Source organism: Pelodiscus sinensis, chromosome 1, assembly GCF_049634645.1.
Source record: "Pelodiscus sinensis isolate JC-2024 chromosome 1, ASM4963464v1, whole genome shotgun sequence".
Classification (NCBI taxonomy): domain Eukaryota; kingdom Metazoa; phylum Chordata; order Testudines; family Trionychidae; genus Pelodiscus; species Pelodiscus sinensis.
Genome location: NC_134711.1, coordinates 80,092,574 through 80,115,919, shown reverse-complemented (window position 1 = coordinate 80,115,919; position 23,346 = coordinate 80,092,574). Strand labels below are relative to the sequence as shown.

The following is a 23,346-nucleotide window of genomic DNA, read 5'->3' as shown; positions in this document are numbered from 1 at the left end:
GCCCCTGGTGCAGGGTAAATAATGTGAGGTGATGAAGGCTAGGCAATGCCTAAGTGGCAGATGTGCCCTGCTATGGGGGGGAAGGGTATGAGTGTGAGGGCGATTTCTGGGGGGGCTCCCTGCTTATGGCTCTTGATGCTGCCTGCTTCTCACTTGCCCCCTGTGCCTCCTACTGGTTGCAGAGTCAAGCCCCCTCCGAAATTGCCCCTCACACACGTAGCCTCTCCCCCCACAGTAAATAAAGTGGTTGTCAGGAATGTTGTTTATAGAGATGTGATTTAGAAGTTATTTTTGTGGTGTATGAAAAACGCATGAGCCAATTTATATCTACAAATCTCTGGGAAGAGATACATACACTGATACCATACCTATATAATTCTACCTATTCACTGAAATGTTACCTTGCTATGCAAGCACTGCTTAGCACTGAATCTGAACACAACTCTTGCAACTGAAGTTGTAACTTCAAACCAGGCCAATCTGAGTGTACATCTACTGTCACAATGGGATTGGTAATGCAAAAATAACAATGATGCCTAAAAAAGGGAAAAAATCATGAATAGACCCCAAAACATTGTTTTTCAGATTTTTTAGAAAACAAAAATGATGCAAAATATTCCACCCTCCTTCATGGGGGACAGGCAGCACAGCTGGTGTATTTTGTTTAGTGTACCTGGTAAATTGGCAGCAATAAAGTAGTTAAGCATTGTAATTAATTTTTGGAGCTATAATTCACTTCAGTGTTGGTTCAGTTCTCTCTTGTAATTTTAGCTCCTTCACAGCACATTTTTAGTCCCACAACCTTCCTAAGACACTGCCATCTCCTTTGGTTGAAGTCTGGTGCCTATATTATTGTTTAGTGCAAGGGGACTACTCTTGTGCTTAAAATTAAGTATGTTCAGAAATCCGTTGCTGGAACAGGGCCAGCATGCTCAGAGCCTTCAACACTCAAGAATACTCACTATATAAAAATGTAAATCTCTTTCTAGGGAGTCATTTCCCATTTCTGTTTAGTTGGTTTTTTTTTTTTTTTTTTTTTTTTGAGAGAGAGAGAGAGAGAGAGAATTTTTCTCGTAAAGTTTAATAAACCCCAGCAGAGCCCTCCCAACAAAAGAGATGTAATTGAAAACAGTGAGCATCAATCATCTTGATTTTTTTTAAATGTATCTTTCTTTAGAATCCTGCTCTCACAGATGTCTCTTAGCATACTCAACCAAACTGATTTAACAGTCACTTCCAAATGCATTCTAAGATATTTTTGGATATTAAATTGTGATGCAAGAAAAAAAAAACAAGTTTGAATTACTTCTTAACAAGTTTACAGAATAAATGATTTGTAGCTACATATAAAAATAAAGCCAGAGATTACCTTATTAATAGTGATAATACTGGTTTTAAGACATGTACAGAGTACACATAGTCACTGTGTTATAAGAAGTAGTGCCTAAATTATTTGGACTATAGTACAAGTCCAAATAATAGGTTACTGATTCTAATATGCTTTATATATATTGTACTATTTAAAATATTGCTTAATCTTACAGCTATTCAAAAAGTTGCCTTCAAAACAAATTTTCAACAAAACAGAAAAAGAACCCTGCAGTGATTTATATCTGTTAGGCAACCAGCTCAATTTTGAATGTGTTCAGAGTGCTTGGTATCTGAACGTTACCTGGTTAATCAAATCCTCAACAATTGCCCTGTTAGGTATGTTTGTAAAACAAGGAGATTAAAAAGAAAGAAATTGAGACACAAACCTCATGTCCACATTGCAAAGAAAAACCAAGTCATCTTGCCCAGGCCAGATGACTTGGGCTAGCAGAGGTGCTGCACTGCTGCATAGGTGTCTAGGTTCAGGCTTCTGAGTTTTTGAACCCTCCCACCTGCGGAGTCCAACAGCCTAGGCACGAGCCTGAGCCCAAATGTCTACACAGCAATGGCTACAGTTCTGGAGCCTGGGCCTCATGAGCCTGAGTCAGCTGCATAGGCCAGCTGCGGGTGTCTAGCATAGATGTTCCCGGTGGTACTGAGGTGCTTAAACAAGCTCCATTTTTAGGCTTCACTGTGATCCATAAAACTCCTGCTCAGCTGCCCCATCGGTGCTGAAACAAGCTCCAATTACCACAAAGCTAGGGAAGGTGCTGGGTCATTTACCTGCACAGCCACTGTTCAGCTGAGGCCACCTCCTACCAGCAGGCAGGCTGCTTGAGATGATCCATCAAGTGACCAGGAGGCAAGGGGAAAGAAGAATGATGGAAGCAGGGTCTGGGCGAATAGGTGGAGTAAGCGGTGGGGCCTCTGGGATCCAGTCACTAGCAACGAGAAAGGTGGCAACCCTAAATTTTGGAAGTACAAGTTCCCTTGGTGCCTAGGTTTCTGCACCTGAATATGCACACTCTCTCTAGGAGTTTAAGCTCCTAGCTCAGGAGTGGGCAATTAAGAAATGGCAGCCCACAGAGTTAGTCCCTGGCTGGCCGCCACTGCTCTGTTTACTTCCAGCTCCGCCGGTATTGGACAACTGCAGCTCCGGTTGGCTGCAAATCACCGTTTGCGGCCAATGAGAGCGGCGGGAAGTGTCGCAGACTGGGACGCAGCTTCCCGCCGCTTGCATTGGCTGCAAATCACCATTTGTGGCCAACGAGAGCTGTGATCCTCCGATGTCTGCAGAGCCTAAGGTAAACATAGTGGTGGCCTGCTAGGGACTAACCCTGCAGACCAAATCCAGCCTGCAGACCAAAATTTGCCCACCCAGTCCTAGCTCCTGCCTAAGCACAAACCGGGAAAAGATTACAAAGTTATGCGTGAGGCTTAGTCTGGTAAGCAGAGGGAGGCTGCCCAACTCCACATAAAACAGTGAGAGGAGAAGTGGAGAACCTCCTCCTCCCTTATAAAATGCAAACTATAGCGATTAGAGTCTGAGCAGAGGATGTTTGAGACCCTCCCCTCCACTTCAAGTTGAGGTAGAACTTAAACAGGAATCTGCCACCTCTCTGAATTCCTGAGCTGCAGAACAGTATGATGTAGGGCTCCATCTGTCTCTACTGTGGACATTGTTCCATTTTAACTGAGTAACGGGATAATTAATTATTATCGGGTCAGAGAAAAATAGTTAGAATGACTCTATCGACTAGTGGTTAGAGCACTCACCTGACAGGTTGCAGATCTCGTCTCACCAGGGGGAGAGAGAAACTGAACTGGGGGCCTCCCACGTCCCATGGGACTGCCCCAAACAGCAGGATAAAAATTAAAAGTAGGCTTGGCATAATTTGATGTTATTACTTTAATAGATAATATTGATATTTAAGCATTTTTCAATTTTGGTTAATTTAAATATACACAGCTGTAGGGAATTATGAGGGGCTCAGACTAATTATGTCATGATAGCAGATGCTGAGATTCAAGAAGTTAAGGTTTTATACCATTAAAACACATTGTCAACATCACATGTCAAAACATGTTGTAAAAATCGCATGTAGTACATGAATACTGTTTACAAATGTGGTCCCCTCATCTCAAAAAATAAATAAATATTGCACTGGAAAAGGTTCAGAAATGGGTAACAAAAATGATTAGGGGTTTGGAATGGGTCCCATAGGAGAAAAGATTAAAAAGACTGGGACTTTTCAGTTTAGAAAAGAGGAGACTAAGGGGGGATATATTAGGGTATGTCTACACTACCCCGCTAGTTCGAACTAGCGGGGTAATGTAGGCATACCACACTTGCAAATGAAGCCTGGGATTTGAATTTCCCGGGCTTCATTTGCATAAGCCGGCCGGCGCCATTTTTAAATGCCAGCTTGTTCGAACCCCGTGCCGCGCGGCTACACGCGGCACGGGCTAGATAGTTCGGAATGGCTTGCTAGTTCGAACTATCTAGCCCGTGCCGCGTGTAGCCGCGCGGCACGGGGTTCGAACAAGCCGGCATTTAAAAATGGCGCCGGCCGGCTTATGCAAATGAAGCCCGGGAAATTCAAATCCCGGGCTTCATTTGCAAGTGCGGTATGCCTACATTACCACCCTAGTTCGAACTAGGGTGGTAGTGTGACATACCCTTAGAGCAGTTCTTCTTAAACTGTGTTCCTTGGCACACTGGTGTGTGGCAAGGCAGTCGGAGGTGTGCCACGGAGAACAGAATTCAAAGTGGCCACCTTTAAAGGGCAGGCAACCTTTTTTCTTTGGCTCAATAACTTTCCCCCCCTACCCTTTCTTCCTCTCTATAATTTCCCCCCCCCACTCTTTTCCCCCCCCCCGACTTTCCCCCCCCCCCCCCCAAACAAAAATCCTTGGTGTTTCTCATTAAAAAAAAATGTTTGGTGTTCCTCGGTCTTAAAAAGTTTAAGAAACACTGTATTAGAGATCTATACAATCATGACTGGTGTGGAAAAGGTAATAACTTTTCCTTATGTACTTGTTTTCATAATACAAGAACTAGGAGTCACCAAATGAAATTAACAGACAGCAGATTTAAAACAAACAAAAGGAAGTTTTTCTTCACTCAGTGCACAGTCAACCAGTGAATCACTTTGCCAGAGGATGTAGTGAAGACCAGGACTTTAGCAGGATTCAAAAAAGAGCTAGATAGATTCATGGAGGTTAGGTCCATCAATGGCTGTTAGCCAGGATTGGTAGGAATGGTGTCCCTAGCCTCTGTTTGACTGGAAATGGGTGGAAGGGGAGGGATCACATGATGATTACCTGATGTGTCCTCTCCCTTTGGGGCATCTGGCATTGGCCACTGTCGACAGAGAGGATACTGGGCTAGATAGTCCTTTGGTCTGACCCAGCATGATCGTTCTTAAGTTATGTTCTAGTAAATATCCTTAACTCAAATTCTAAGTTCTCAAAGCTCCATTTTTTCTTGTTTTGTCTATGTGTGAATTTTGAATTAATACAGAAATATTTTTTCATCAGTTGAGGAGTGTTCAGTGAAATAGACATTTATTGACTGAGTCATAAAAATCTAATCCTTGCAAGCCTAATTGTACAGGTTGCACCTCCCTGATCCAGTACCCTTGGGACCTGACCTGTCCCAGATGATGGATTTTGCTGGACCAGGGGTGGTCATTTCTGGCCTTCCTGCTGCAAGCCCCCTCCAGCCCCGGCTCAACCGCTGCTCTCATGGCTGGTTCCCCACTCTCACTAGCTCCGCGGCCTTGTTAGCCCCCGCTGCCCTACTGGGCAGCCCTACCACTCCTGCTGTCACTCTGGGTAACCCTGCAGCCTCTGCACAGGGCTCCTGTTAATGAGCATGGGGTCCCGCAGCCTTGCCAGGAAGCCCTGCTGCTATGCTTGGGGTTAGCACAGGCCTGGCGCTAGCCCTCCACTGGGACTCTCACGGATATTGCTGGACCAGAGAGTCCCGGGTAAGATAGTTTTAGCCTGGCTAGTTGGTTATAAATTTAACTGCAGTTACAAGATCAGTGGTAGTGGATCTAAATACAAGATCAGAGTCTTATTAGTTTCCCCTATTAAAAAGTGCACACCAGCTCCCACAACAACATAAAACATTGTTATTCAACTCAGTTTGCTTTTAAAATTAACCTTTCAGGTTGTTATGGGCATGTGAAATAAAGGGATTATAACTAAAAGAGGTTTACAACTTTAACTACAGCAATCACTTTTAGAGGCTGAGAAGGGGTAAATAATCCCAGGCAGGATGTGGCAGAAATGGAATACAGACAGCTGCGTGATTTGTTTCATTTAAAACAGAAAATGTAAATAACATGTCCTGCCCCTTCAAATAGTCAAGTAAAAAATAACAGCTTCTCATCAAGCATAGCAAATAAATGTGTATTTATAAGCTTTCTTCAGACAGCAAAGAGGGAAAACACTGGTTCTCTTCTCATGCCCAGTTCTCTTTTTCCTGCAGCTCTTTCCCTGGGGATTCATATATTGCTATTTAGAGAATCAACTGCCTGCTAGTAATGAGGTTTACCTGCTACTAGAGCAGGTTACAGAAGCGCAGGGCTGGCTGGCTCCTTGATTAAATTACCTGCCACAAGCCCCTTTATCCCTCAAATAAAATGTTGTATAATATTTAGCTGTGGATACAAAGGAAGCGAGAGGAACGGGCATGTTCATTAAACCTCAACACACTCTACATTACAAATGAAGGGAGAGATTTTCAACAGTGCTCAGTGTTGGCCTAACTATGCCCCTGCTGAAGTCAATGGGATTTTTACCATTGACCTTACCAAGAGCAGATTTTAACCCACCTCTGAGCAGTTTGAAAATCCCACTTGAGATGGTTAAATGCAGAGATTAAAGAGCATTCTGAATAAAAGGTGCATTAATGGCAATTTCTTCCCTTCAGCCCCAGGGCTTTAACACTTGATTCCCTTAAAACAATTAAAAACAAATCAAACCAGCTGCTCCCTTAAAAGGCAAATATGCCTATTAGCACATGAGTGGATAGAAATCTATTTACAGACAAAGAAGAATCAGAAAGAAAAATGAAAATAAAAACCCCCAACAATCCATCAAAAATATGGCTTATAAACAAATAGGAAAACCTATCTTGTTATATAGTCATTGCCAAATAGATAATGATTGCTTTAATGAAAGCCTTGCATAGACACTGTTCAGACTACTAACAGGATAAACTGCAATAAAATTCTGGTGCAACGATGAAATATGCTTGGGTATCTGTTGGAATTTCTGATCACAGATATACGAGCAAATGAATTTAAAATACATAATAAAAAACCCGAGAAAGAGCAGTGGCTAGGGGTGGGTTGAACTTCAGAGCAGACTGCACTGCAAGGTTGGAGGTTCAGGTTTATAACAACACAAGAACTAGGGGTCACCAAATGAAATTAATAGGCAGGAGGTTTAAAACAAACAAAAGGAAGTACTGCTTCACACAATGCACAGTCAACCTGTGGAATTCCTTGCCAGAGGATGTTGGGAAGGCCAAGACTTTAACAGGGTTTAAAAAAAAACTAGATAAATTAATGGGGGCTAGGTCCATCAATGGCTACTAGCCAGAATGGGCAGGGATGGAGGCCCTAGTCTCTGTTTGTCAGAAGCTGGGAATGGGTGACAGGGAAAGGATCACTTGATTACCTGTTCTGTTGATTCCCTATGGAACACCTGGCATTGACCACTGTCAGAAGACAGGCTGCTAGACTACATTGACCTTTGGTCTGACTCAGCCTGGTTGTTCTTATGTTCTGAGAATTGGACTCAATCAGTAGAGATAACACTGTCACATTGTTGATGGCAACTTTGGGAGAGAGGGTAAATATCAAATGGGCATGGAAATTAAATTAACACCCATACCGATGGTCTTCCCATCATCTGTGGCACATTGACCTGTGGTGCAAGGACTACTGGTGACCCCTTGTTCTTGTGTTATTACCAATCTGGACCCCAACTCTGTACTGTGTCTACTCTGTGGATGAACAGACCACTGCAGCCTCCAGGGGGGGAAAGCCTAGCTCTATTGAAGTTAATGGGTGTTTGCCCAGTGACTTCAATGGAGCCAGGATTTTACCCCAGGATTTATGGCACACTTCAGTTGCAACCAGGGCTTGGATTCAATATCTGTTGGAGTAGTTGGGAATCTTTTCATTGGCTTCAGTGAGCTTTGGAATATCCCTGAATTTCCAGGCACACAAAATAAATTTGCTTTTAAAAAAAAGTTAGAGTATTCACATTTCATATTTTTCAAACTGAAAGTGTTCATTACTTAGAGACAACAGCTTTTATGTCTGCAGTGGAAATAAATAAAAAAGATTAAAATCATTATTAGAAGGCAGCCCACAACAATGCAGAAGGAGCTGAAACCAAAACGTGGCTATTACAAAGGAAAATATTCAATGCTAGGATTGAAAAATTCCATGAAATAAATTCCAGAAAGTCATGGGCATGAAGTTCTCTGGGTCACTCCGTCCTGCGTGTTGGCAAAAATTCATATCATGGGTGTGGCAGTATGTGTGCATAAAACTAACTTTTTCCAGTCTTTTAAGGCTCAATTACTACTTTAATAAGTCTCTAAAGAGCAGGTTGTTAAAGAGAGTTGAATCTCAATTTTAAAAATGTAATTACTGCTCTCTATTGAAAGCATTTTTCCATACCATATTAAAGACAAGAGCAACAATGAGAAACTAGTAGCAATTAACAATGGACCCTCCAGGGTCACAAAGGCCTATATTTGTTTGAAATAAAACAAGATTCTAGCATGAATTTATCATCTTGAGTTCAACAACTTTGGTGAAAGCTAAAAAAGAAAAAACTCAAGAGAGCATCATGAAAACACGGTCTAATGGGAGAATACAGAAAATGCAATCTGCAAGCTACAGTAAACTTCCGATAATCCGGCACCTTTAGGACCCAGGGGGTGCCGGATTATCAAATATGCCGGATTATCAGAAGGGGGGGCTATGAGGGGTCTGGAGTGGGGTGGGAGGGGATGCCACCCCAGGCCCCTCATAGCCCCCCCCCTTACGATAGTCCGGCTCTGCCCCAGGCGTCCCTGATTCAGCCGCTGCTGGTCAGTTTCAGCAGCAGCTGAATCGGGGATGCCTACAATAGAGCAGCTGGGGTGCTGCCGGGTTGGTTCCGCAGCACTAAGGGGCGGCGCTACGGCACCAACCCAGCAGCACCCCAGCTGCTCTTGGGGATGCCTGGGACAGAGCAGCTGGGGTACTGCCCGGTTGGTCCTGTAGCGCTGTCCCTCGGGGCTGCGGGACCAACCCGGCAGCACCCCAGCTGCTTTCCCCAGGCGTCGGGATTCAGCCGCTGCTGAAACTGACCAGCAGCATCAGTTTCACCAGCAGGCTGAATCCGGACGCCTGGGGCAGAGCAGCTGGGGTGCCGCGGGGTTGGTCTTGTAGCGCCGCCCCTCGGCGCTGCGGGACCAACCCGGCAGGACCCCAGCTGCTCTGCCCCAGGGGTCCCCAAGTCAGCCGCTGCTGAAACAGATCAGCGGCTGATTCCAGGAAGCCCCGGGCAGAGCTGCTGGAGTCCTGCCGGGTTGGTCCCACAGCGCCGTCCTTTGGCGCTGCGGGACCAACTCGGCAGCACTCCAGCTGCTCTTGGGGACCCCTGGGGCAGAGCAGCTGGGGTCCTGCCGGGTTGGTCCCGCAGCGCTGAGGGGCAACCCTGCGGCACCCCAGCTGCTCTGCCCCAGGCATCCGGATTCAGCCTGCGGGTGAAACTGATGCTGCTGGTCAGTTTCAGCAGCGGCTGAATCCCGACGCCTGGGGCAAAGCAGCTGGGGTGCTGCCGGGTTGGTACCGTAGCGCCGCCCCTCGGCGCTGCGGGACCAACCCGGCAGGACCCCAGCTGCTCTACCCCAGGGGTCCCCGATTCAGCCACTGTTGAAACAGATCAGCGGCTGATTCCAGGAAGCCCGGGGCAGAGCAGCTCTGCCCTGGGCTTCCTGGAATCAGCCGCTGATCTGTTTCAGCAGCGGCTGAATCGGGGACCCGAGGGGCAGCGCTACCAGACCAACCCAGCAGCACCCCAGCTGCTCTGCTCCCGGCTTCCCTGATTCAGCTGCTGGTCAGTTTCAGCAGCAGCTGAATGGGGGAAGCCTGTCCGGCTGCCCCAGCACTTCCGGGTTCCTGATGGTGCCGGACCATCAGGAGTCCCGGAGCATTGGATGCCGGACTAATGGAGTTTTACTGTATTTAGAAATGGATAAAGCTAGTGGAGGGAAGCACAGTACAACAGTCTGAGTGGAGAGTTTTGGCACTTAAATTAAGCAGAAATAATTCCCTTTTCTGAAGGGGAAATCACTGCTACCATATAGCTATGCAGAGCATGTTTTGGGAGGCAGACACCTTGTGTTTACAGCAAAGCTACCTCATTCATTAGTCAAAAATGTTTCCTGTTTTCAACATCAGTTGAACTCTGGATTAAAGCATTAGGACCTCCTCCAACTTCCACTGACTACAATAGCCCTCTGTAAGCACTTTCCTCTTATCCTGGGAGGAAACTCTCCAGAGCAGAGTCGAGGGATGTTAGGTCAGGACAGGGCAGGGAAGAATGAATTGTTGCTGCCCAGGCTGAACCTGTCCTGTGGGTTTCCCCTACTAATATGCAAAGTATGCAACCATGGGGGGCACCACCAGACCTGGGACACCAAATTGCCCCAAATTTTATGGTGCCCTAGGTAGCTGCATGCTGAGTATGGGGCAGCGCCAGCTCCAGCAGCTAGACTCCCCACCCCCGCCTCCCGGGTTGTTCTTGGAGATGGGGTCTCAGGCTGACCCCTCACATGCCCCACTACATCCCTGCTCTGCCCTCATTCCGCCCCTTCCCCTGAGTGACATAGCCTGGGAGACTAGCAGGAGAGTGGGAGGCAGAGGGGCATGGCACCAGCAGCAAGGGTCAGTTAGTGGCAGTGGGGGGGGGGGGTAAGTGGAGTGACCCAGACCCAGGCCACTCTGCTCCTCCAGCTCCCAGCCAAGTCACTCCACTTCCCGCTGCTGATGAGTGCAGAGAGTAGTCCTCCCCCTACTCCCATATCCCATCCCTGAGTGACACGATTGGGAGCCGGAGGAGCAGAGTGGACTCTGCTTCCCACTGCTGCTGAGTGTTGTACAGGCCAGACTCTTGTGACCTCCCCATTCCTGTCCTCGTGGTCCTAAGTGCAGCTCCCCCTGCAGAGAGACTGCCCCAAACTCCCATGAGGCAATGCATAGGACACCAACATTTCTAGGGCCAGCCCTGTCCAGATACTTTCACAAAAAATCCCAAACATAGCAGGGAGAAAAAATTGATTGGGGGGGGGGGAGGGGAGAAAAAAAGTTGCTGTGCCTTTAAATCACCAGCTGTTATCCCCACCCCCGCCAGGGGAATAACTTGTTCATGTCACGAGAAATGTTTATTGAGTACATGCACAGATCGTAATGTCAGTTTTCACAGAACTCCCAAATGCAATTTCTGGCTTTCAAGCGATTTGGGGGTGTGAAGAAGAGATAAGGAAGTGCTCTTAAAAGAGTATGCGTGATCCTCTGAATTAAGAAAGAGTGTGTTTTGTCTGGAAATAGATGACAGGAGAGGGGTCATGTGCTGATTACCTGTTGTGTTCACTTGCTAACACCCTTAATTCCAAACCTACCGGGGGGGGGGGGGGGGGGGAAAGAGAGGCAGACAGAAGCACAGCTATCCTGTTCATAGGATGGTTCGGAGCACCCTCCCTAGACCCCACATTTTGGGGGGTCCCAGAGCACCCAGGGCAACCTGGGGACTATCAAGGGGCTTAGTGTTGGCAGGATAGATGGGGGTGACAGGAGCCGTGGGAAGTGGAGTCACTCAGCCCCAGCCTGCTCCACTCCGCCCTCTCTTAGCCAGGTTACTCTGCGTCACCACAGCGGTGGGAAGTGGAGTGACCCGACAACAGCCTCCTCTGCTTCCCCCAGTGACACAGCTGTGAGTGAGGCTTAGGGAGCAAAGCAGGCTGGAGTCGGGTCACTCTGCTTCCCACCACTGCAGTGAATGCAGGGAAAGGGGGACATGACTCCTTGCTACTGGTGCCAGGCTCTCTGGTAATCCCCCAGGTCACATCGCTCAGAGGCGGAGACTTGGGGGACCAGAAAGCTCCAGAGCATGGGGGAAGGGAAGGGGGTGTCATGGGCCCAGCACCCTCTTATGGACGGTCCTGCTGCCACCTGATCATGCAGTTAAGAAGAAAGGTGTGGGAGAAAGAGGAGAGAGAGACTACACACCCTCCTGTCCTCACCACTTTAGTCCTTACCACTGTTACCCTTTGTGGACTCAAGATGGGCATTGAGGAGGAAGACCAACCCTGTTTCCTGATTAGAGCCTGACAGGAGCAAGGGAGGGCAGGAAGGTGGTGAGATGTACTTAGCAGCAGCAACACACAGAAGCTAAGGAAAGGTGAATCTGACAAAGACCAAATATGACCAGACCTGAACTGGGATTCTCCCAGCCTGTGAAACCCTAGCATGGCTCTGATGTGGTGAACAAACTCTAGCACTGAGGAAGTTCTTTATGAGCCACAAATTTGTGTTCTGAAGTGTATATGCATCATCCAAAATTCTAAAATACTTTCAAGGACACAAATTCTACACAAGACAAAACTGCACTTCAAAAGAAAAATGTACATCCAAATTTACAAAACCCAAACTCAATTTGCTCATCATACACATCAGCAAACAAGGCATACATTAGAAAAATACCTATTGTTTATTAGTGGCAAGAAACACAATCCTTTTGCAGGTTGATCCTATCGGACTATCCCCAAAATTCACTAACATAAGCCAAAGAAGCAGTTTAGCAATTGCTGCTCCACGATTCCAGCATCCAACTTTTCTCTGGATACGCCAGGTTCTTCCAGGAAAAACAGACAAAGTCCATACTCGAGAGAGGTTTTAGAAATAAATACTTCAACACAAACATCTAAAATATACAGAAAAATGTAGTAAAGAGAAGACATTCCTGAACAGAGACCAAAATACAAAAACATTCCATCAAACAAACAAATCCCCTCCCTAGTATGCATTTTCCATTTTGTATAAACATAAGTCGGGTAATGGATTGCTGTTCCTAGAAAGAATTACATTTCCCTGCTAACAGCTGTAGCCTTTCACAGGAATCATAAACATTATATAGAAGATTTACACTTCTGGCAAAGCCAAAACACTGTCCACAGTAGGAAAAAAAATATTTTTTCTACAAAATAGCCCTACTAGACTGCCCTTTATATTGAGCACAATAGCGGGTTTTACATTCGAAAGGTGAAATTCATCCATTGGTGCTAGAACTACGGATGCTGCCGCACAGCACCCCCTGGCTGGAAGTGGTTTCCATTATATACAGGGTTTTGGAGGGATATTCAATGGTCCTTAGCACTCCACTATAAAAGTAGTTCCAGACTCCACTGGAGTGTTAAGTGATACATAAGCCCTGCGATTCACTGAGGAGTGCATTGTTTCACCCTAGATACTTCACAAACAAGAAATGCAGACCAGCAACTTAAGTACTTTTCCCCAAATACATAACTCTGAATCTCTTTGCAAATTTTTTGGCCTTATAATTATGTTTTCCCATTTTGAGAAAAAAAGGTTTGTTGATATATGATAAAGCCACCAAAAAAAAAAAAAAAGCCACCAAAGAGAACTGACTATTGATAAAGTACTGTAAATGCCTCAAACTAGGGGGAGGAGAGGAGAGAAGAAAATATTGTTCCTCTTATCTATTTCAGTTCTAGACCCACCTCTCCAATCCCATTACCTACACGTATGCAGGTAGATTCATGCATGCAATGCAGATCCATCCCTTTCTTATGCAGATGTAGGATTTTGGGGCCTTGTAGTGTTCCTAGTAACCTCAGTAGGTAAAATATTTCAAAGCAGAATTGTATTTTTTAAGTTAACTGACTCCCTTATATTATTACAATTCAGGGGTGCTAAAAAAATTGTTTAATTTACAAAAGACCAAATTGACTTAGGGGACCAAATTCTATGCTGACCTACAGTTATGTGTATCTGCTTCACTATTATCACAGTGAGTTATAGGAGTTGCAAATCACTACATAATTTGGCTCAGAGCGATTTGCCGAACGCTACATGATGAGTCAGTGGCACAGTCTTCTTTAAAACTCAAACTACTGGCTTCCATTTCATAGCTGCTCAGTCCATTAGAGCACAGTTAAAGGGCTTTTGGAAAACCTCACTACAAATCCTGTAATAGTTATGTTGTTCTAAAATTCCTGTAAAATTATCTTTTTTCTCAGAAAGGGGAAAATATGAAAAAAAAAAACTTCTCAGCAATTGAAGCAGCACTCTTTTATGACCATGAAACCACCAGAATGCATTTCCTAACTGAGTCATAGATAAAATGAAGTCGATTTAGTGAAACAAAATGTTGAATAATTCAGAGCTCTGATTAACAAGACATTTAACAATGTTCACTTTGTTGTTTCTTTGGTTGGGGAAAGAATGGTACACTGGATTTAGCAGTCTTGTACTTGATCAGCAACAAATGTTGATCATCTATGCAACTTAACCTGCCTTCAAGGAACAATTTATAATGTTCCCACAGGCTCCAATTCTGTAACTTGATCTGCACAGATTGGGGCTATGTGTCTTGATCCAACAAAATCCAGATAAATCCTGGTTTCAGTGGGACTATTTCCATGGGTAAATATTTCTCATATAAATAAGGATTTGGTTCATAAAATGATTTTCAAAAGATCAGAGTGTAAATAATGTTAACTGATACACTGCAGTTTCTTTTTATTCTAGGTGGATTCTCTCAAACAAAGTGCCAATAACAAATTGTGATTCATAGACGATAATGCTCCCACAAAAGTTAATAGGAGTCTTTCTATTGACTTTGAAAGGAGTTGGCTCAGGATCTTATTACCTACTTTGGGCCAGGACGTGGAAGAACACTTAAACATGTGCCTTAACTTGAAGCACAAGAAGTTCTAGAGACTGCAATAAGAACATAAGGCAAAGGTCAATCTGGCACAGTATTCTGTCTTCCAATAACGGCCAATGACAGGTGCCCCAGAGGGAATGAATAGAACAGACAATCATCAACCATCTCATCACCCATTCCAATGTTCTGGCAATGAAGCTATTCACATGCTTAAAGTTAAGCACATGCCAGAACGTTCTGCTTAATCATGGCCTAAGTGAACTGAATCAGTCTGAAGTACTTTGTGCTCTGTACTTCAATTTACTACAACAGAAATTTCAAAAAGTGAAAATAATTAAGACATTACACATGCTGTTTCATCAGAACAATCAAGATCTTACTGTAATGATGCAATGCCCCAAAAATATGAATTGCTAATACCTAGGACACTAAAATAGAACTATATTAAGAACGTCAGACAATCATAGATTGCAGTGAACTGTGAAGCATTTTGCTACTGCTGGTATTTTTTCCTGAAGCACTTCTTACATTTTATCAAATCTATATTTGCCACCACCTAATCTCCTTAGGAGCTATGCATCTCCCACACATTAGTGAATACCCTGGAAAAAGGGAAGTGGTGTTATGTCCATTTTACAGAAGGTTGAACAGAGGAATTATGTGATTTATTAGGTCTGTGCAGAAAGTCTGTGGGAATCCCATCTCCCAAGTGACATTCCAGTGCCTAGGCAACACAAGTAATCTCCTCCATAACTAAGACTCAGGTAGGAAAATATTAAATTGTGCTGTTAGTACTTTTGGCTTTGCTATCTAACAGTAAGAGATTGCATGTTTCAGGCCATAAAGGGGAGAACTATGAAGCTGGCAAATAAAAACATAATTTCTTTAAAAAAAGCTTTTAACAGTTTTAAGGAAGCAAGCTATTAGCTATATTATATGGGGTATGTTTAAAGCAAGTTTCAGTTAATCATTTCATTTCCAAGTGCATTAAAATACCAACAAACTTATCCTCTCACCAATGTAAGATATTAGCTCCATTTAGAGACAGGGAAATGAAGGCAGCTGATCCAGCATAGCACTCAAGCACAGGCTTAATATTAAATCATGGAGAACTATTCATGTACCTAAAGTTAAATGTGTGCTTGCATGCTTTGTTCGCTAGGGGGACACATGATAAGACCCTACTGCTACTCAGTGATGCTCACTGTTGATCACCCAAATATCTATAAACAAGTCTTTAACCCCATCCATGCTGGATTTTTAACCATGTTCCCAGTTAGTTTAAGTAAGGTCCCAGTGTTCCAAGTTTTAACATGCTTTGGCAAACAATTATGGATAATTCCATACTATTTTAAACCCACATTTAAAAGCTATACTTCCAGGGTTCCACACTGGCGACCCAAACCATATCAGAAATTGTTTTAGAAGGAACTGTGTTTAAATTCCTTAAAAGCCCATTCTAAATTAGGCTAAAATGTTTTATTCTAAACAGCACAAGTATTTAAACGTATCTAGCATCATATCAATTGATATTTCTTTTCTTCATTGTTCTTAATGCCCACTTAATGAACTTGGAAAATACTTTCTTCCTTATTTTTTCCCCCATTTGGCAAACGTACTTCCCCCTACTACTTCTACACTTTTAAATGGAATAGAAATTAATGTTTGTTGTTTAAAACACAAAACAAGGCCTTTCAGGTTGAAGCATCTTTGCATACAAGCGGAATTGATGGCACCATAGTTAGCATCCTATTTTAAGGGTCTCTGCCACTCCTGTAGTACGAGCTCAGATATTAGGCACATGGCTATTTGCCTGCTATCTTGTTTTCATATTCTGTGTTGCTATAATAAAAATAAAGGGCATACTAATCTTGTCTGGAGCCCTTTTCTAGATTACACACAAGGTTTGGCAATAGGATTATCAAGCAGAGCCAACCACGTGAAACCAAATAATTTAACGTGCATACATAAAGTCCATTAGTTACAAACTATTTACTGTGAGAACAAACAATCAAAGAAAGAATAAGAATCTGCAACTATCCTTCTAAGACCAAACTATATGATGCAGCTGAACGTACTTGATGGCTCTACGCATGTAACTGTAAAGATTATTCAGATGATCTGTGTATGTATATTTTAGAGTGTGGCTGTCTGCAAGTCCGTTTGTTCAAGAACTCATCCTAAATGGTAAGAGCTAGGGACACCAAATTTGGTACGTAGCTTCCTCTTCTCCTAACTTAAAGCAAGGTCAGGGTTTTGTTGTTCCCGGACAACTGGAAGCCCCAGAGAAAGGACTTTGCGTAATAAGCAAAAGCTAGAGAAGAGAAAATACCCATGCTGGATGGGAACTCCTACCTCATCCGGAGCCCCTCCTCAGCATCCAACCCTGACTCTTGCACTACCCTGCTTCTACCTCCTGCACCTCTCCCACATCCCCAAGGCCCTGCCCTGAGTCCTACACCTCTCATATCACTAGCCCCCTGCCCTAAAGCACCCGGGCAACATGAAGTAAGTCAGCTAGTAAGCTAATAAGAAGCAAATGTACATACTAATTTACAGCAGACAAAGAACATTACCATGATGCGTCAAAGGATTGAGGTATTTTTTCAACAATGTTTAATACTGCAGGTATCCACTGTGCATATGCCTCACAGTACTCATGCTTACCCGTAATATATGCTTTTTATTCTCAATAAATGGTGAAAGTAATTGAGCCATTGCTGTAGGCATAAAATGCTGCATATAGAGGTCCAGCAAAAAAAAAAAAAAAAAAGACTTACCGTTTTCCATGAAAAGAACTAAGAGAATATTAACTTTGCATTCTTAACCTCCCAAAAAATAAAAATCAAGGAACAACAAATGCATAAGTTGCATACTCATGCTAAAATCCACTTCTTGGTATATATGCATTATGATACAAAGCCTAATTCTACTTTCATATATACAGGTGTAAATCAGGAGTAACACCTCTGAACCATTGCATTTTCACCAGTATAAGTTGAAGAATCATTAAAAAAATTAATTACATAACAATTCTCAAACACCACTATGTATCATCATTCCTTCCTCTCCCCCACACCTACCATAATTCAAATACACATTTTTTAGCATCTTGCCATTTTAGAAATGCTGCTGTTTGCACCTTACCTCACTTATAAACTTTGGAAAGTTTCAAGAAAATGATACGAACCACACAGCCATGTTAGAAAGGTACCATGGGGGAAACTTTCACTGCCACTATTCTGCATCCTCTCCCCACTCCACTGGCTAGCCCTTCACCACCTCCCAGAGGTATGAAGTGCCACACTTTTGTCAAACACCACCTTATGCACTTCAAATTTATAAAAATGTCAAGGTATAAACATGTACATCACTTCTATTATCTTTGCATCACACACATGCTGAAGGTGCACAGCAAATCGGCAAACACGTTTTTTGCTTTGCCTCATTGATTACTCCACTCATAAGAGGAGCAACAAATAAGGAGCTTCACGAAGTACCTTCACTAAATATCCACCTTTGTGCAGCTGGGTGCATGCACAGCCTTCACCTGAGTTAGGCACCTGAATCTTCCCAAGTTCAGAGATAAAAACTTCTGCAAAAATTTATCTGCACAGAACTTTTTTTTTAAATTTATTTTCAGTGAACATAACATGGTCAAATCAAGGCGATTTTCCATTCAAACACTCAACAGCTCTGAGGTAAGGACATGCAAAGAGTAGGGGACAGAAAAAAAAATGTCCATGCTGGATTGGATGTTCCCCCTGCCTCCTCACCCTCCAACCCTGACTCTTGCTCCCACCTCCTGCTAACTTTGCCCCACAGCTATTTTGGCTTGACAGCAGTTAAAAAATGTTTCCGGAATCTTTTTATGATGAGGAAAGTGCATTTTATTCACTATCCTTGTACTTAAAAAAACATTTCATATAAACATCTTTTTAAAAAAATCACTCAAGCACAGCTGAACTCTAGAAAACTACAGTCTGGAAGTAAAAAAGTTTTTGAAATAAGTGTCAGAACACCAAGGTTTGTATTCTAATTTGTGCAAATTTAACAACATCCCTCAGCTTCTCCTGCTGTAATTGAGCAATGGACAAGTGTTGGAGGGGAGGGGCGGGTTTTTAAGATGGAGGGACTGAGTCCCACTTACACCGATGCCTACTTTACACTACTCTGGGAGTTTAAAGGGTACTTAAAATTGGCATAAACTTACATTTACACACAACCCTTACACAGGTGAGGGAAAGGAAGCTTTAGTGTAAATGACAAACCCAAAATGAAATTTGAAGCATCCCTTAAAATTATACAATAATTTATATATGGACACTCAGAGATCTGCTTCATTCCTAACTGTTCTTGTGTCACTATCACATTTTTATGCTTTCACAGGGGGCCTTTGGAATCTATTTGTGATGCCACACATGGTCTACCAAACATAAAGCAAGACAAGTTTTTAACAAATATCCATCAATTAGAACACAGAATAAAAGCCCTATAGCACATATAGAGCTAACATGTACATTTTACTTAACAAAAGACTAGACCCTGGTATGCTTGGGTGATTATGTGGTTTCTAGACCTGTTCTTCATCCAATTAACATCATTCCTTAGCTTATATCACAGTCCTTTTGTGCCCGGGAGGTCTAGTATCTCCTTCAGGAAGTTGTGGAACCTTTTTCACTGGAGAGTTTCAAAAAGGAAGATGGATAGCCATCTATCTTGGATGGTTTAGGTGCAACAAATCTCACATCCAGGCAGGACTTAGACTAGATCACTCTTGTGGTCCCTTCTAACCTATTGATTCTTCCCTGCCTGTGCCCTCCAGATTCTGCTCCTTCTGAATCAAGTTCCCATCTTTCTCTTCTCTGCTGCGCTACCTACCAGCGCATAGGAACCCAGCCTAACCTTTGCTCATCTCAAAAAATCTGCATTACTTTCTCTCACTCAGCTGGCTCTCAAGAACTATGGTGTGTGGCCTACTATGGACACTAAGCATCACCTCTAGTTGGCACAGCCTCTCTCATTCCAAAATGTTGGAATAATTTGCACTATCAATAACACCAAGAAATTAGCAGACAAGTAGCTGCACTATGAAAGCCAGCTTCAAAACCACAGGGATAATTCTGGCCTTACCTATAGGATCCTCTCCCATCATTTCCTTACGCTTTCTCTCCAGTTTCTCTCTCACCCATGGAAACTCCTGTAAGGAATCCAAGAACGTCTCAAAGGCCTTGGGGCCTCTGGTAGGAAGGATATCGAGAAGCATCATGGTTTTTCTGTGACTGGTGGCTTGGGACTTTATTTCTTGAAGGTGGTTCTCTGTTAGAATGCCTTCCTGGTAGAGATAATGAACGATGAGCTCCTCCACCAGCACCTCTGAGCAGAGCTCCAGCCGCAGGGAACGCAGAACCATCCTGTCTCTGGTATCCATCCTGTCATGAGGCATGCAAGAAAAGAAGCAGGACACATGAGATATTACAAGGCTTCCCTTTTTAACATCAAAGAGAGCTATTTTCATGTTCAAAAGGGTGTCAAAAGAGAACCACACCAAGATAAGCTGAAGTGGGAACCATCTATCGCTGCTCAGCCATTTTCCTTCAGGCTAGCATTTTATATTCAGTTTCCCCTTAGCTAGCAGTTTGATTTCTTGTCTCTCACCTGAGGCCATGAATTTGGGACCTGATCTTTCTCCCACTGAAGTCAAGGTGGTTTTGCCATAGACTTAGATGGGAACTGAACTGAAGCATAAAAGCCACAATCCTATAAGCTCTTTGGCAAAGGGATGCCATTGGAATACCTTAAGGCCCCAACCCTGCAAAATTAAAATAGCATGTTTCTGAGGGTGAGTCTAGACAGCACCCTTCTGTCAGAATAAGCTATGCAATTTGCATAGCGCAAGTCGAAAGAGCTTATTTTGAAATTTGGCGCTGTCTACACAGTGCCAAATTTCAAAATAAGGTACTATTCCGACAAATCCCTTAACCCTTGTGGAATGAGGGTTACAGGGACACCAGAATAGCAGACACTTTAAAAGACGCAGTGTTGCTATTTTGGGATACTGGAAGTATCCCAAAAGAACAACGTAGCCTAGACATAACCTCAGTAAATCACTATTTTTGCAGGAAGTGAAAAACTGGGAATTAGGGCAGGACAGACTCATTGTGAAAAGATTTAAAAGGAAAGACATTTCAGCCTCTGAAACAGCTCAGCTTGTATTAAAAATACAATATAATAATATGTCTTTAATTATTTGGAAACACACACAATATAAGCTACCCATTGAAAACAGTCCTCCTGATGCCCCATAAACGTAAAAGATTTAAATTACTTTTATGGTAGTTCCTCCATAAAAAACACAACAGTTTTTGCACAGAATCTACCATTTCTTGAGAGAAGGAATAGCTAGCACTGTTCTCTTTTCCTCTCCTCAACCTCAGTTGAACTCTTCTTGCCACATACCCATCTTCCCAGCATATAGCATTCCACATAATCTCCCCCCACCCCATGCGGCTTCCTTCCAGAAAGTAAAGGCCACTAAGACTGTAAGTGATTAGCGGTGAAAGGGGACGGGAGTTGAGGAAACGTTGTTCTAGGTCAGCCATAAAGATGTTAGCATACTGTAAGTGATTAGTAGAGCCAAAATTGCGCTGACAGTCATGATCCTTGCTAAAAGCTGCTGGGGGTGTGAAGCGAGATATTAACAAAGTATCTTAACAACCTCTTTGGTATTTAAGCATCATTAAAAAAAATGTCTTTCATGGCTTTAAGGCTGGGAAGATATTGGGGGAATGGAGGGAACCACAAAGCAAACCTGGAGTCTTACTATGGATCTTGAGGTGAGATCAGCCTGGGAGGAAAGTTTAAGACAGAGCACAGTTAAAAGTACAGAAGAGTCAGCTCACCCCCAACTCCATTCTCACTTTGTTTCCCCCTCCAGACTGTTGCACTGAGAGCTCCCCCTCCTGTTCCATTCTACTATAACCACTGTCTGCAAGGGATCCAGTATCAAACTAAAGGAGGCTTTAAAAAAATAATAATAATGATCACGGTGGTGGAAAGGAGAGAGATAAAATACCAGATCATCCCTTATCAAAGAAAAGAAGCTGTCCATCAAGCAAGGAGGCCAAAGTTATAGTTTTTCCAAATATTTCTAAAGGTTTGTAATTTTTCAACCTTAGGACCATACTTTACTTGTCCTCAGTTGTCCTTGCACAGTCCCTAACTTGCACATCGGTATTGCTATTGACACCAAGGGAAATTAATGTTTGCATGCATACATTGATGTGAAAGCACACCAAAAATGACAGTTCAAAATCTTGCTCTGAATAGCTTCCCAATACCCATTTAACCTTTGAAATAAGCACTCTGGCTTGTTCCTAGATGTAATAGCTATTGCATTAATCGGTTTCTCTGTGAATCAGTTGTAATTTGAATTGGATCCTCTGATTCCTGGCACATTTCAGTAAGGAAGTTAGTGCCTAGTTAGGCAGGAATTATATGAACCATTAATTCCACATGGCCTCATTCTCAGCTTGTGAGGTCTGGATGATTTTCTCCAGCTTTTTCAGTTGGAAAGTGCTTCATAAGCTAGATACAGAATTTATAAAACAGGTGCATCCATTACAATGAAGAACAAACTGATTTGGCTCTTGCCATTCATACTTACTGGCACTGCAGGGTTAGTAAGTTTCTGTTGCTCATATATTCCAGCAGGTAAAATTTAAGACTCTCTCTCCTCATTATTCCTCCTGAAGAATGTGATCATGTCACAAAGCTGCAGGGGAGACATTGGTAATTTCATGGCATTGATATATGCTGCTACTGCCTCGGACACTGTGTAAATACACAGATCACCAGAGTGCTGCCTGAAATTCATTGAGAACTGCTTTCCCGTAGGTGGTGAGATTGTCGCGTTTTGGAGTGGCTGGTAATGTAACTAGCAAGACGGGAATCCACCAACAAATTACACCTCCTAGACGTCAGACTTTGGGTCTGGCTGTTGGTTTTTGTTTTGTTTTTTTTCCACCTCCGTGTGTCTGTAACACAAACAGGGCAAAAAGCCCTTAGCTACGGTAGCTGGGTACGACTCGGGAGTGGATCGAATCCCCTGGGGCTGTGCCAGGCAGGAGTGTTGTAGCCTCCCCTGTTTTCAGCCCCGGCTCGGCAGCATTAGAAATAACCCCCAGCACCATGGTGCGTCTCTTCAAAACCCTCCTTATCGCTGTCAGCGGAGCCGGTAAGACCTGTCAGTGCAGGGAGTTGCTGCTGCTGGGGGCGGACAGGCTGTCAGGGCTTGCGCTGCCCTGGTGTGCGTGGACCTGCCGGGATTTCAGCCTCCACAGCCAGCGCCGCTTGGGCCAGGGGGAGAGCTGCCACGACCGGGGTGGCAAGGGAGGAGAGGGGCGTGCAGCCAGTGCAGCGGCAGGAGGGCTCCCAGCCAGCGCACGGGCAAGGGACGGGGGAGCCAGCGCTCTTTCCCGCCCACTGCAATGTACTCACAGCCGGAAAGCCGGGGGTTACACACGCTCCCGGCTCGGCGCTGGAGGCACCATCTTTGTTGAAGGCGAAAGGGCTGGGCAGGAAACGCCCTCCCCCAGCCTTCCCAAGGGGACGAGGCAATGCGGCGGCCATGTTTGTTGAGGTCAAATGCTTTGCCATGGAAAGCGCCGCCGCCATCCGTGTTGTGGACACAGGCGCTCCCACGTGTTAGACGAGCAGCGAGCGCGTCTGGGAAGTGCCGAGTGTAACCTGAGAACACTGTAACCCCCCCCCCGAGACATTGTTCTTTGGAAGCGGTGTTACAGCCCTGGCAACCAGACAGAGGTGGGTGATGCAAAAAAAATCCTTTATTAGACTCACCTGTGTTAGTAAGAGACAGGTTTTCTAGCTACACCGAAAACTTCTGTAATCCGGTCTGGGCAGGAACACATTGCTCTTGGGCCTGCGTAGGAAACTTGATTGTGACTCATTGCAGCGCTCAGGTGTCCA

At 44.0% G+C, this 23,346-nt stretch overlaps 1 protein-coding gene across 3 annotated transcripts in view; it reads right to left on the bottom strand.

Moving 5' to 3' along the window:
* The window catches only part of CRADD (CARD and death domain containing adaptor protein), a 97,701-nt gene extending 74,737 nt beyond the window's left edge, over positions 1-22,964 (bottom strand). Inside the window, exons 1-3 of one of the 3 annotated variants that reach the window (XM_006126879.3) lie at positions 22,858-22,890; positions 22,025-22,132; positions 19,492-19,805 (exon numbers count right to left, since the gene is read on the bottom strand). In XM_006126879.3, the coding sequence (XP_006126941.2) occupies positions 19,492-19,805; positions 22,025-22,098 (388 nt within the window). In that variant the 5' untranslated portion in view covers positions 22,099-22,132; positions 22,858-22,890. Of the gene's footprint in view, positions 1-19,491; positions 19,806-22,024; positions 22,133-22,857 lie in introns of all 3 variants that reach the window. The other 2 variants (XM_006126880.3, XM_006126881.4) reach the window with 2 other exon arrangements.
* Between the last annotated feature and the right edge of the window lie 382 nt (positions 22,965-23,346).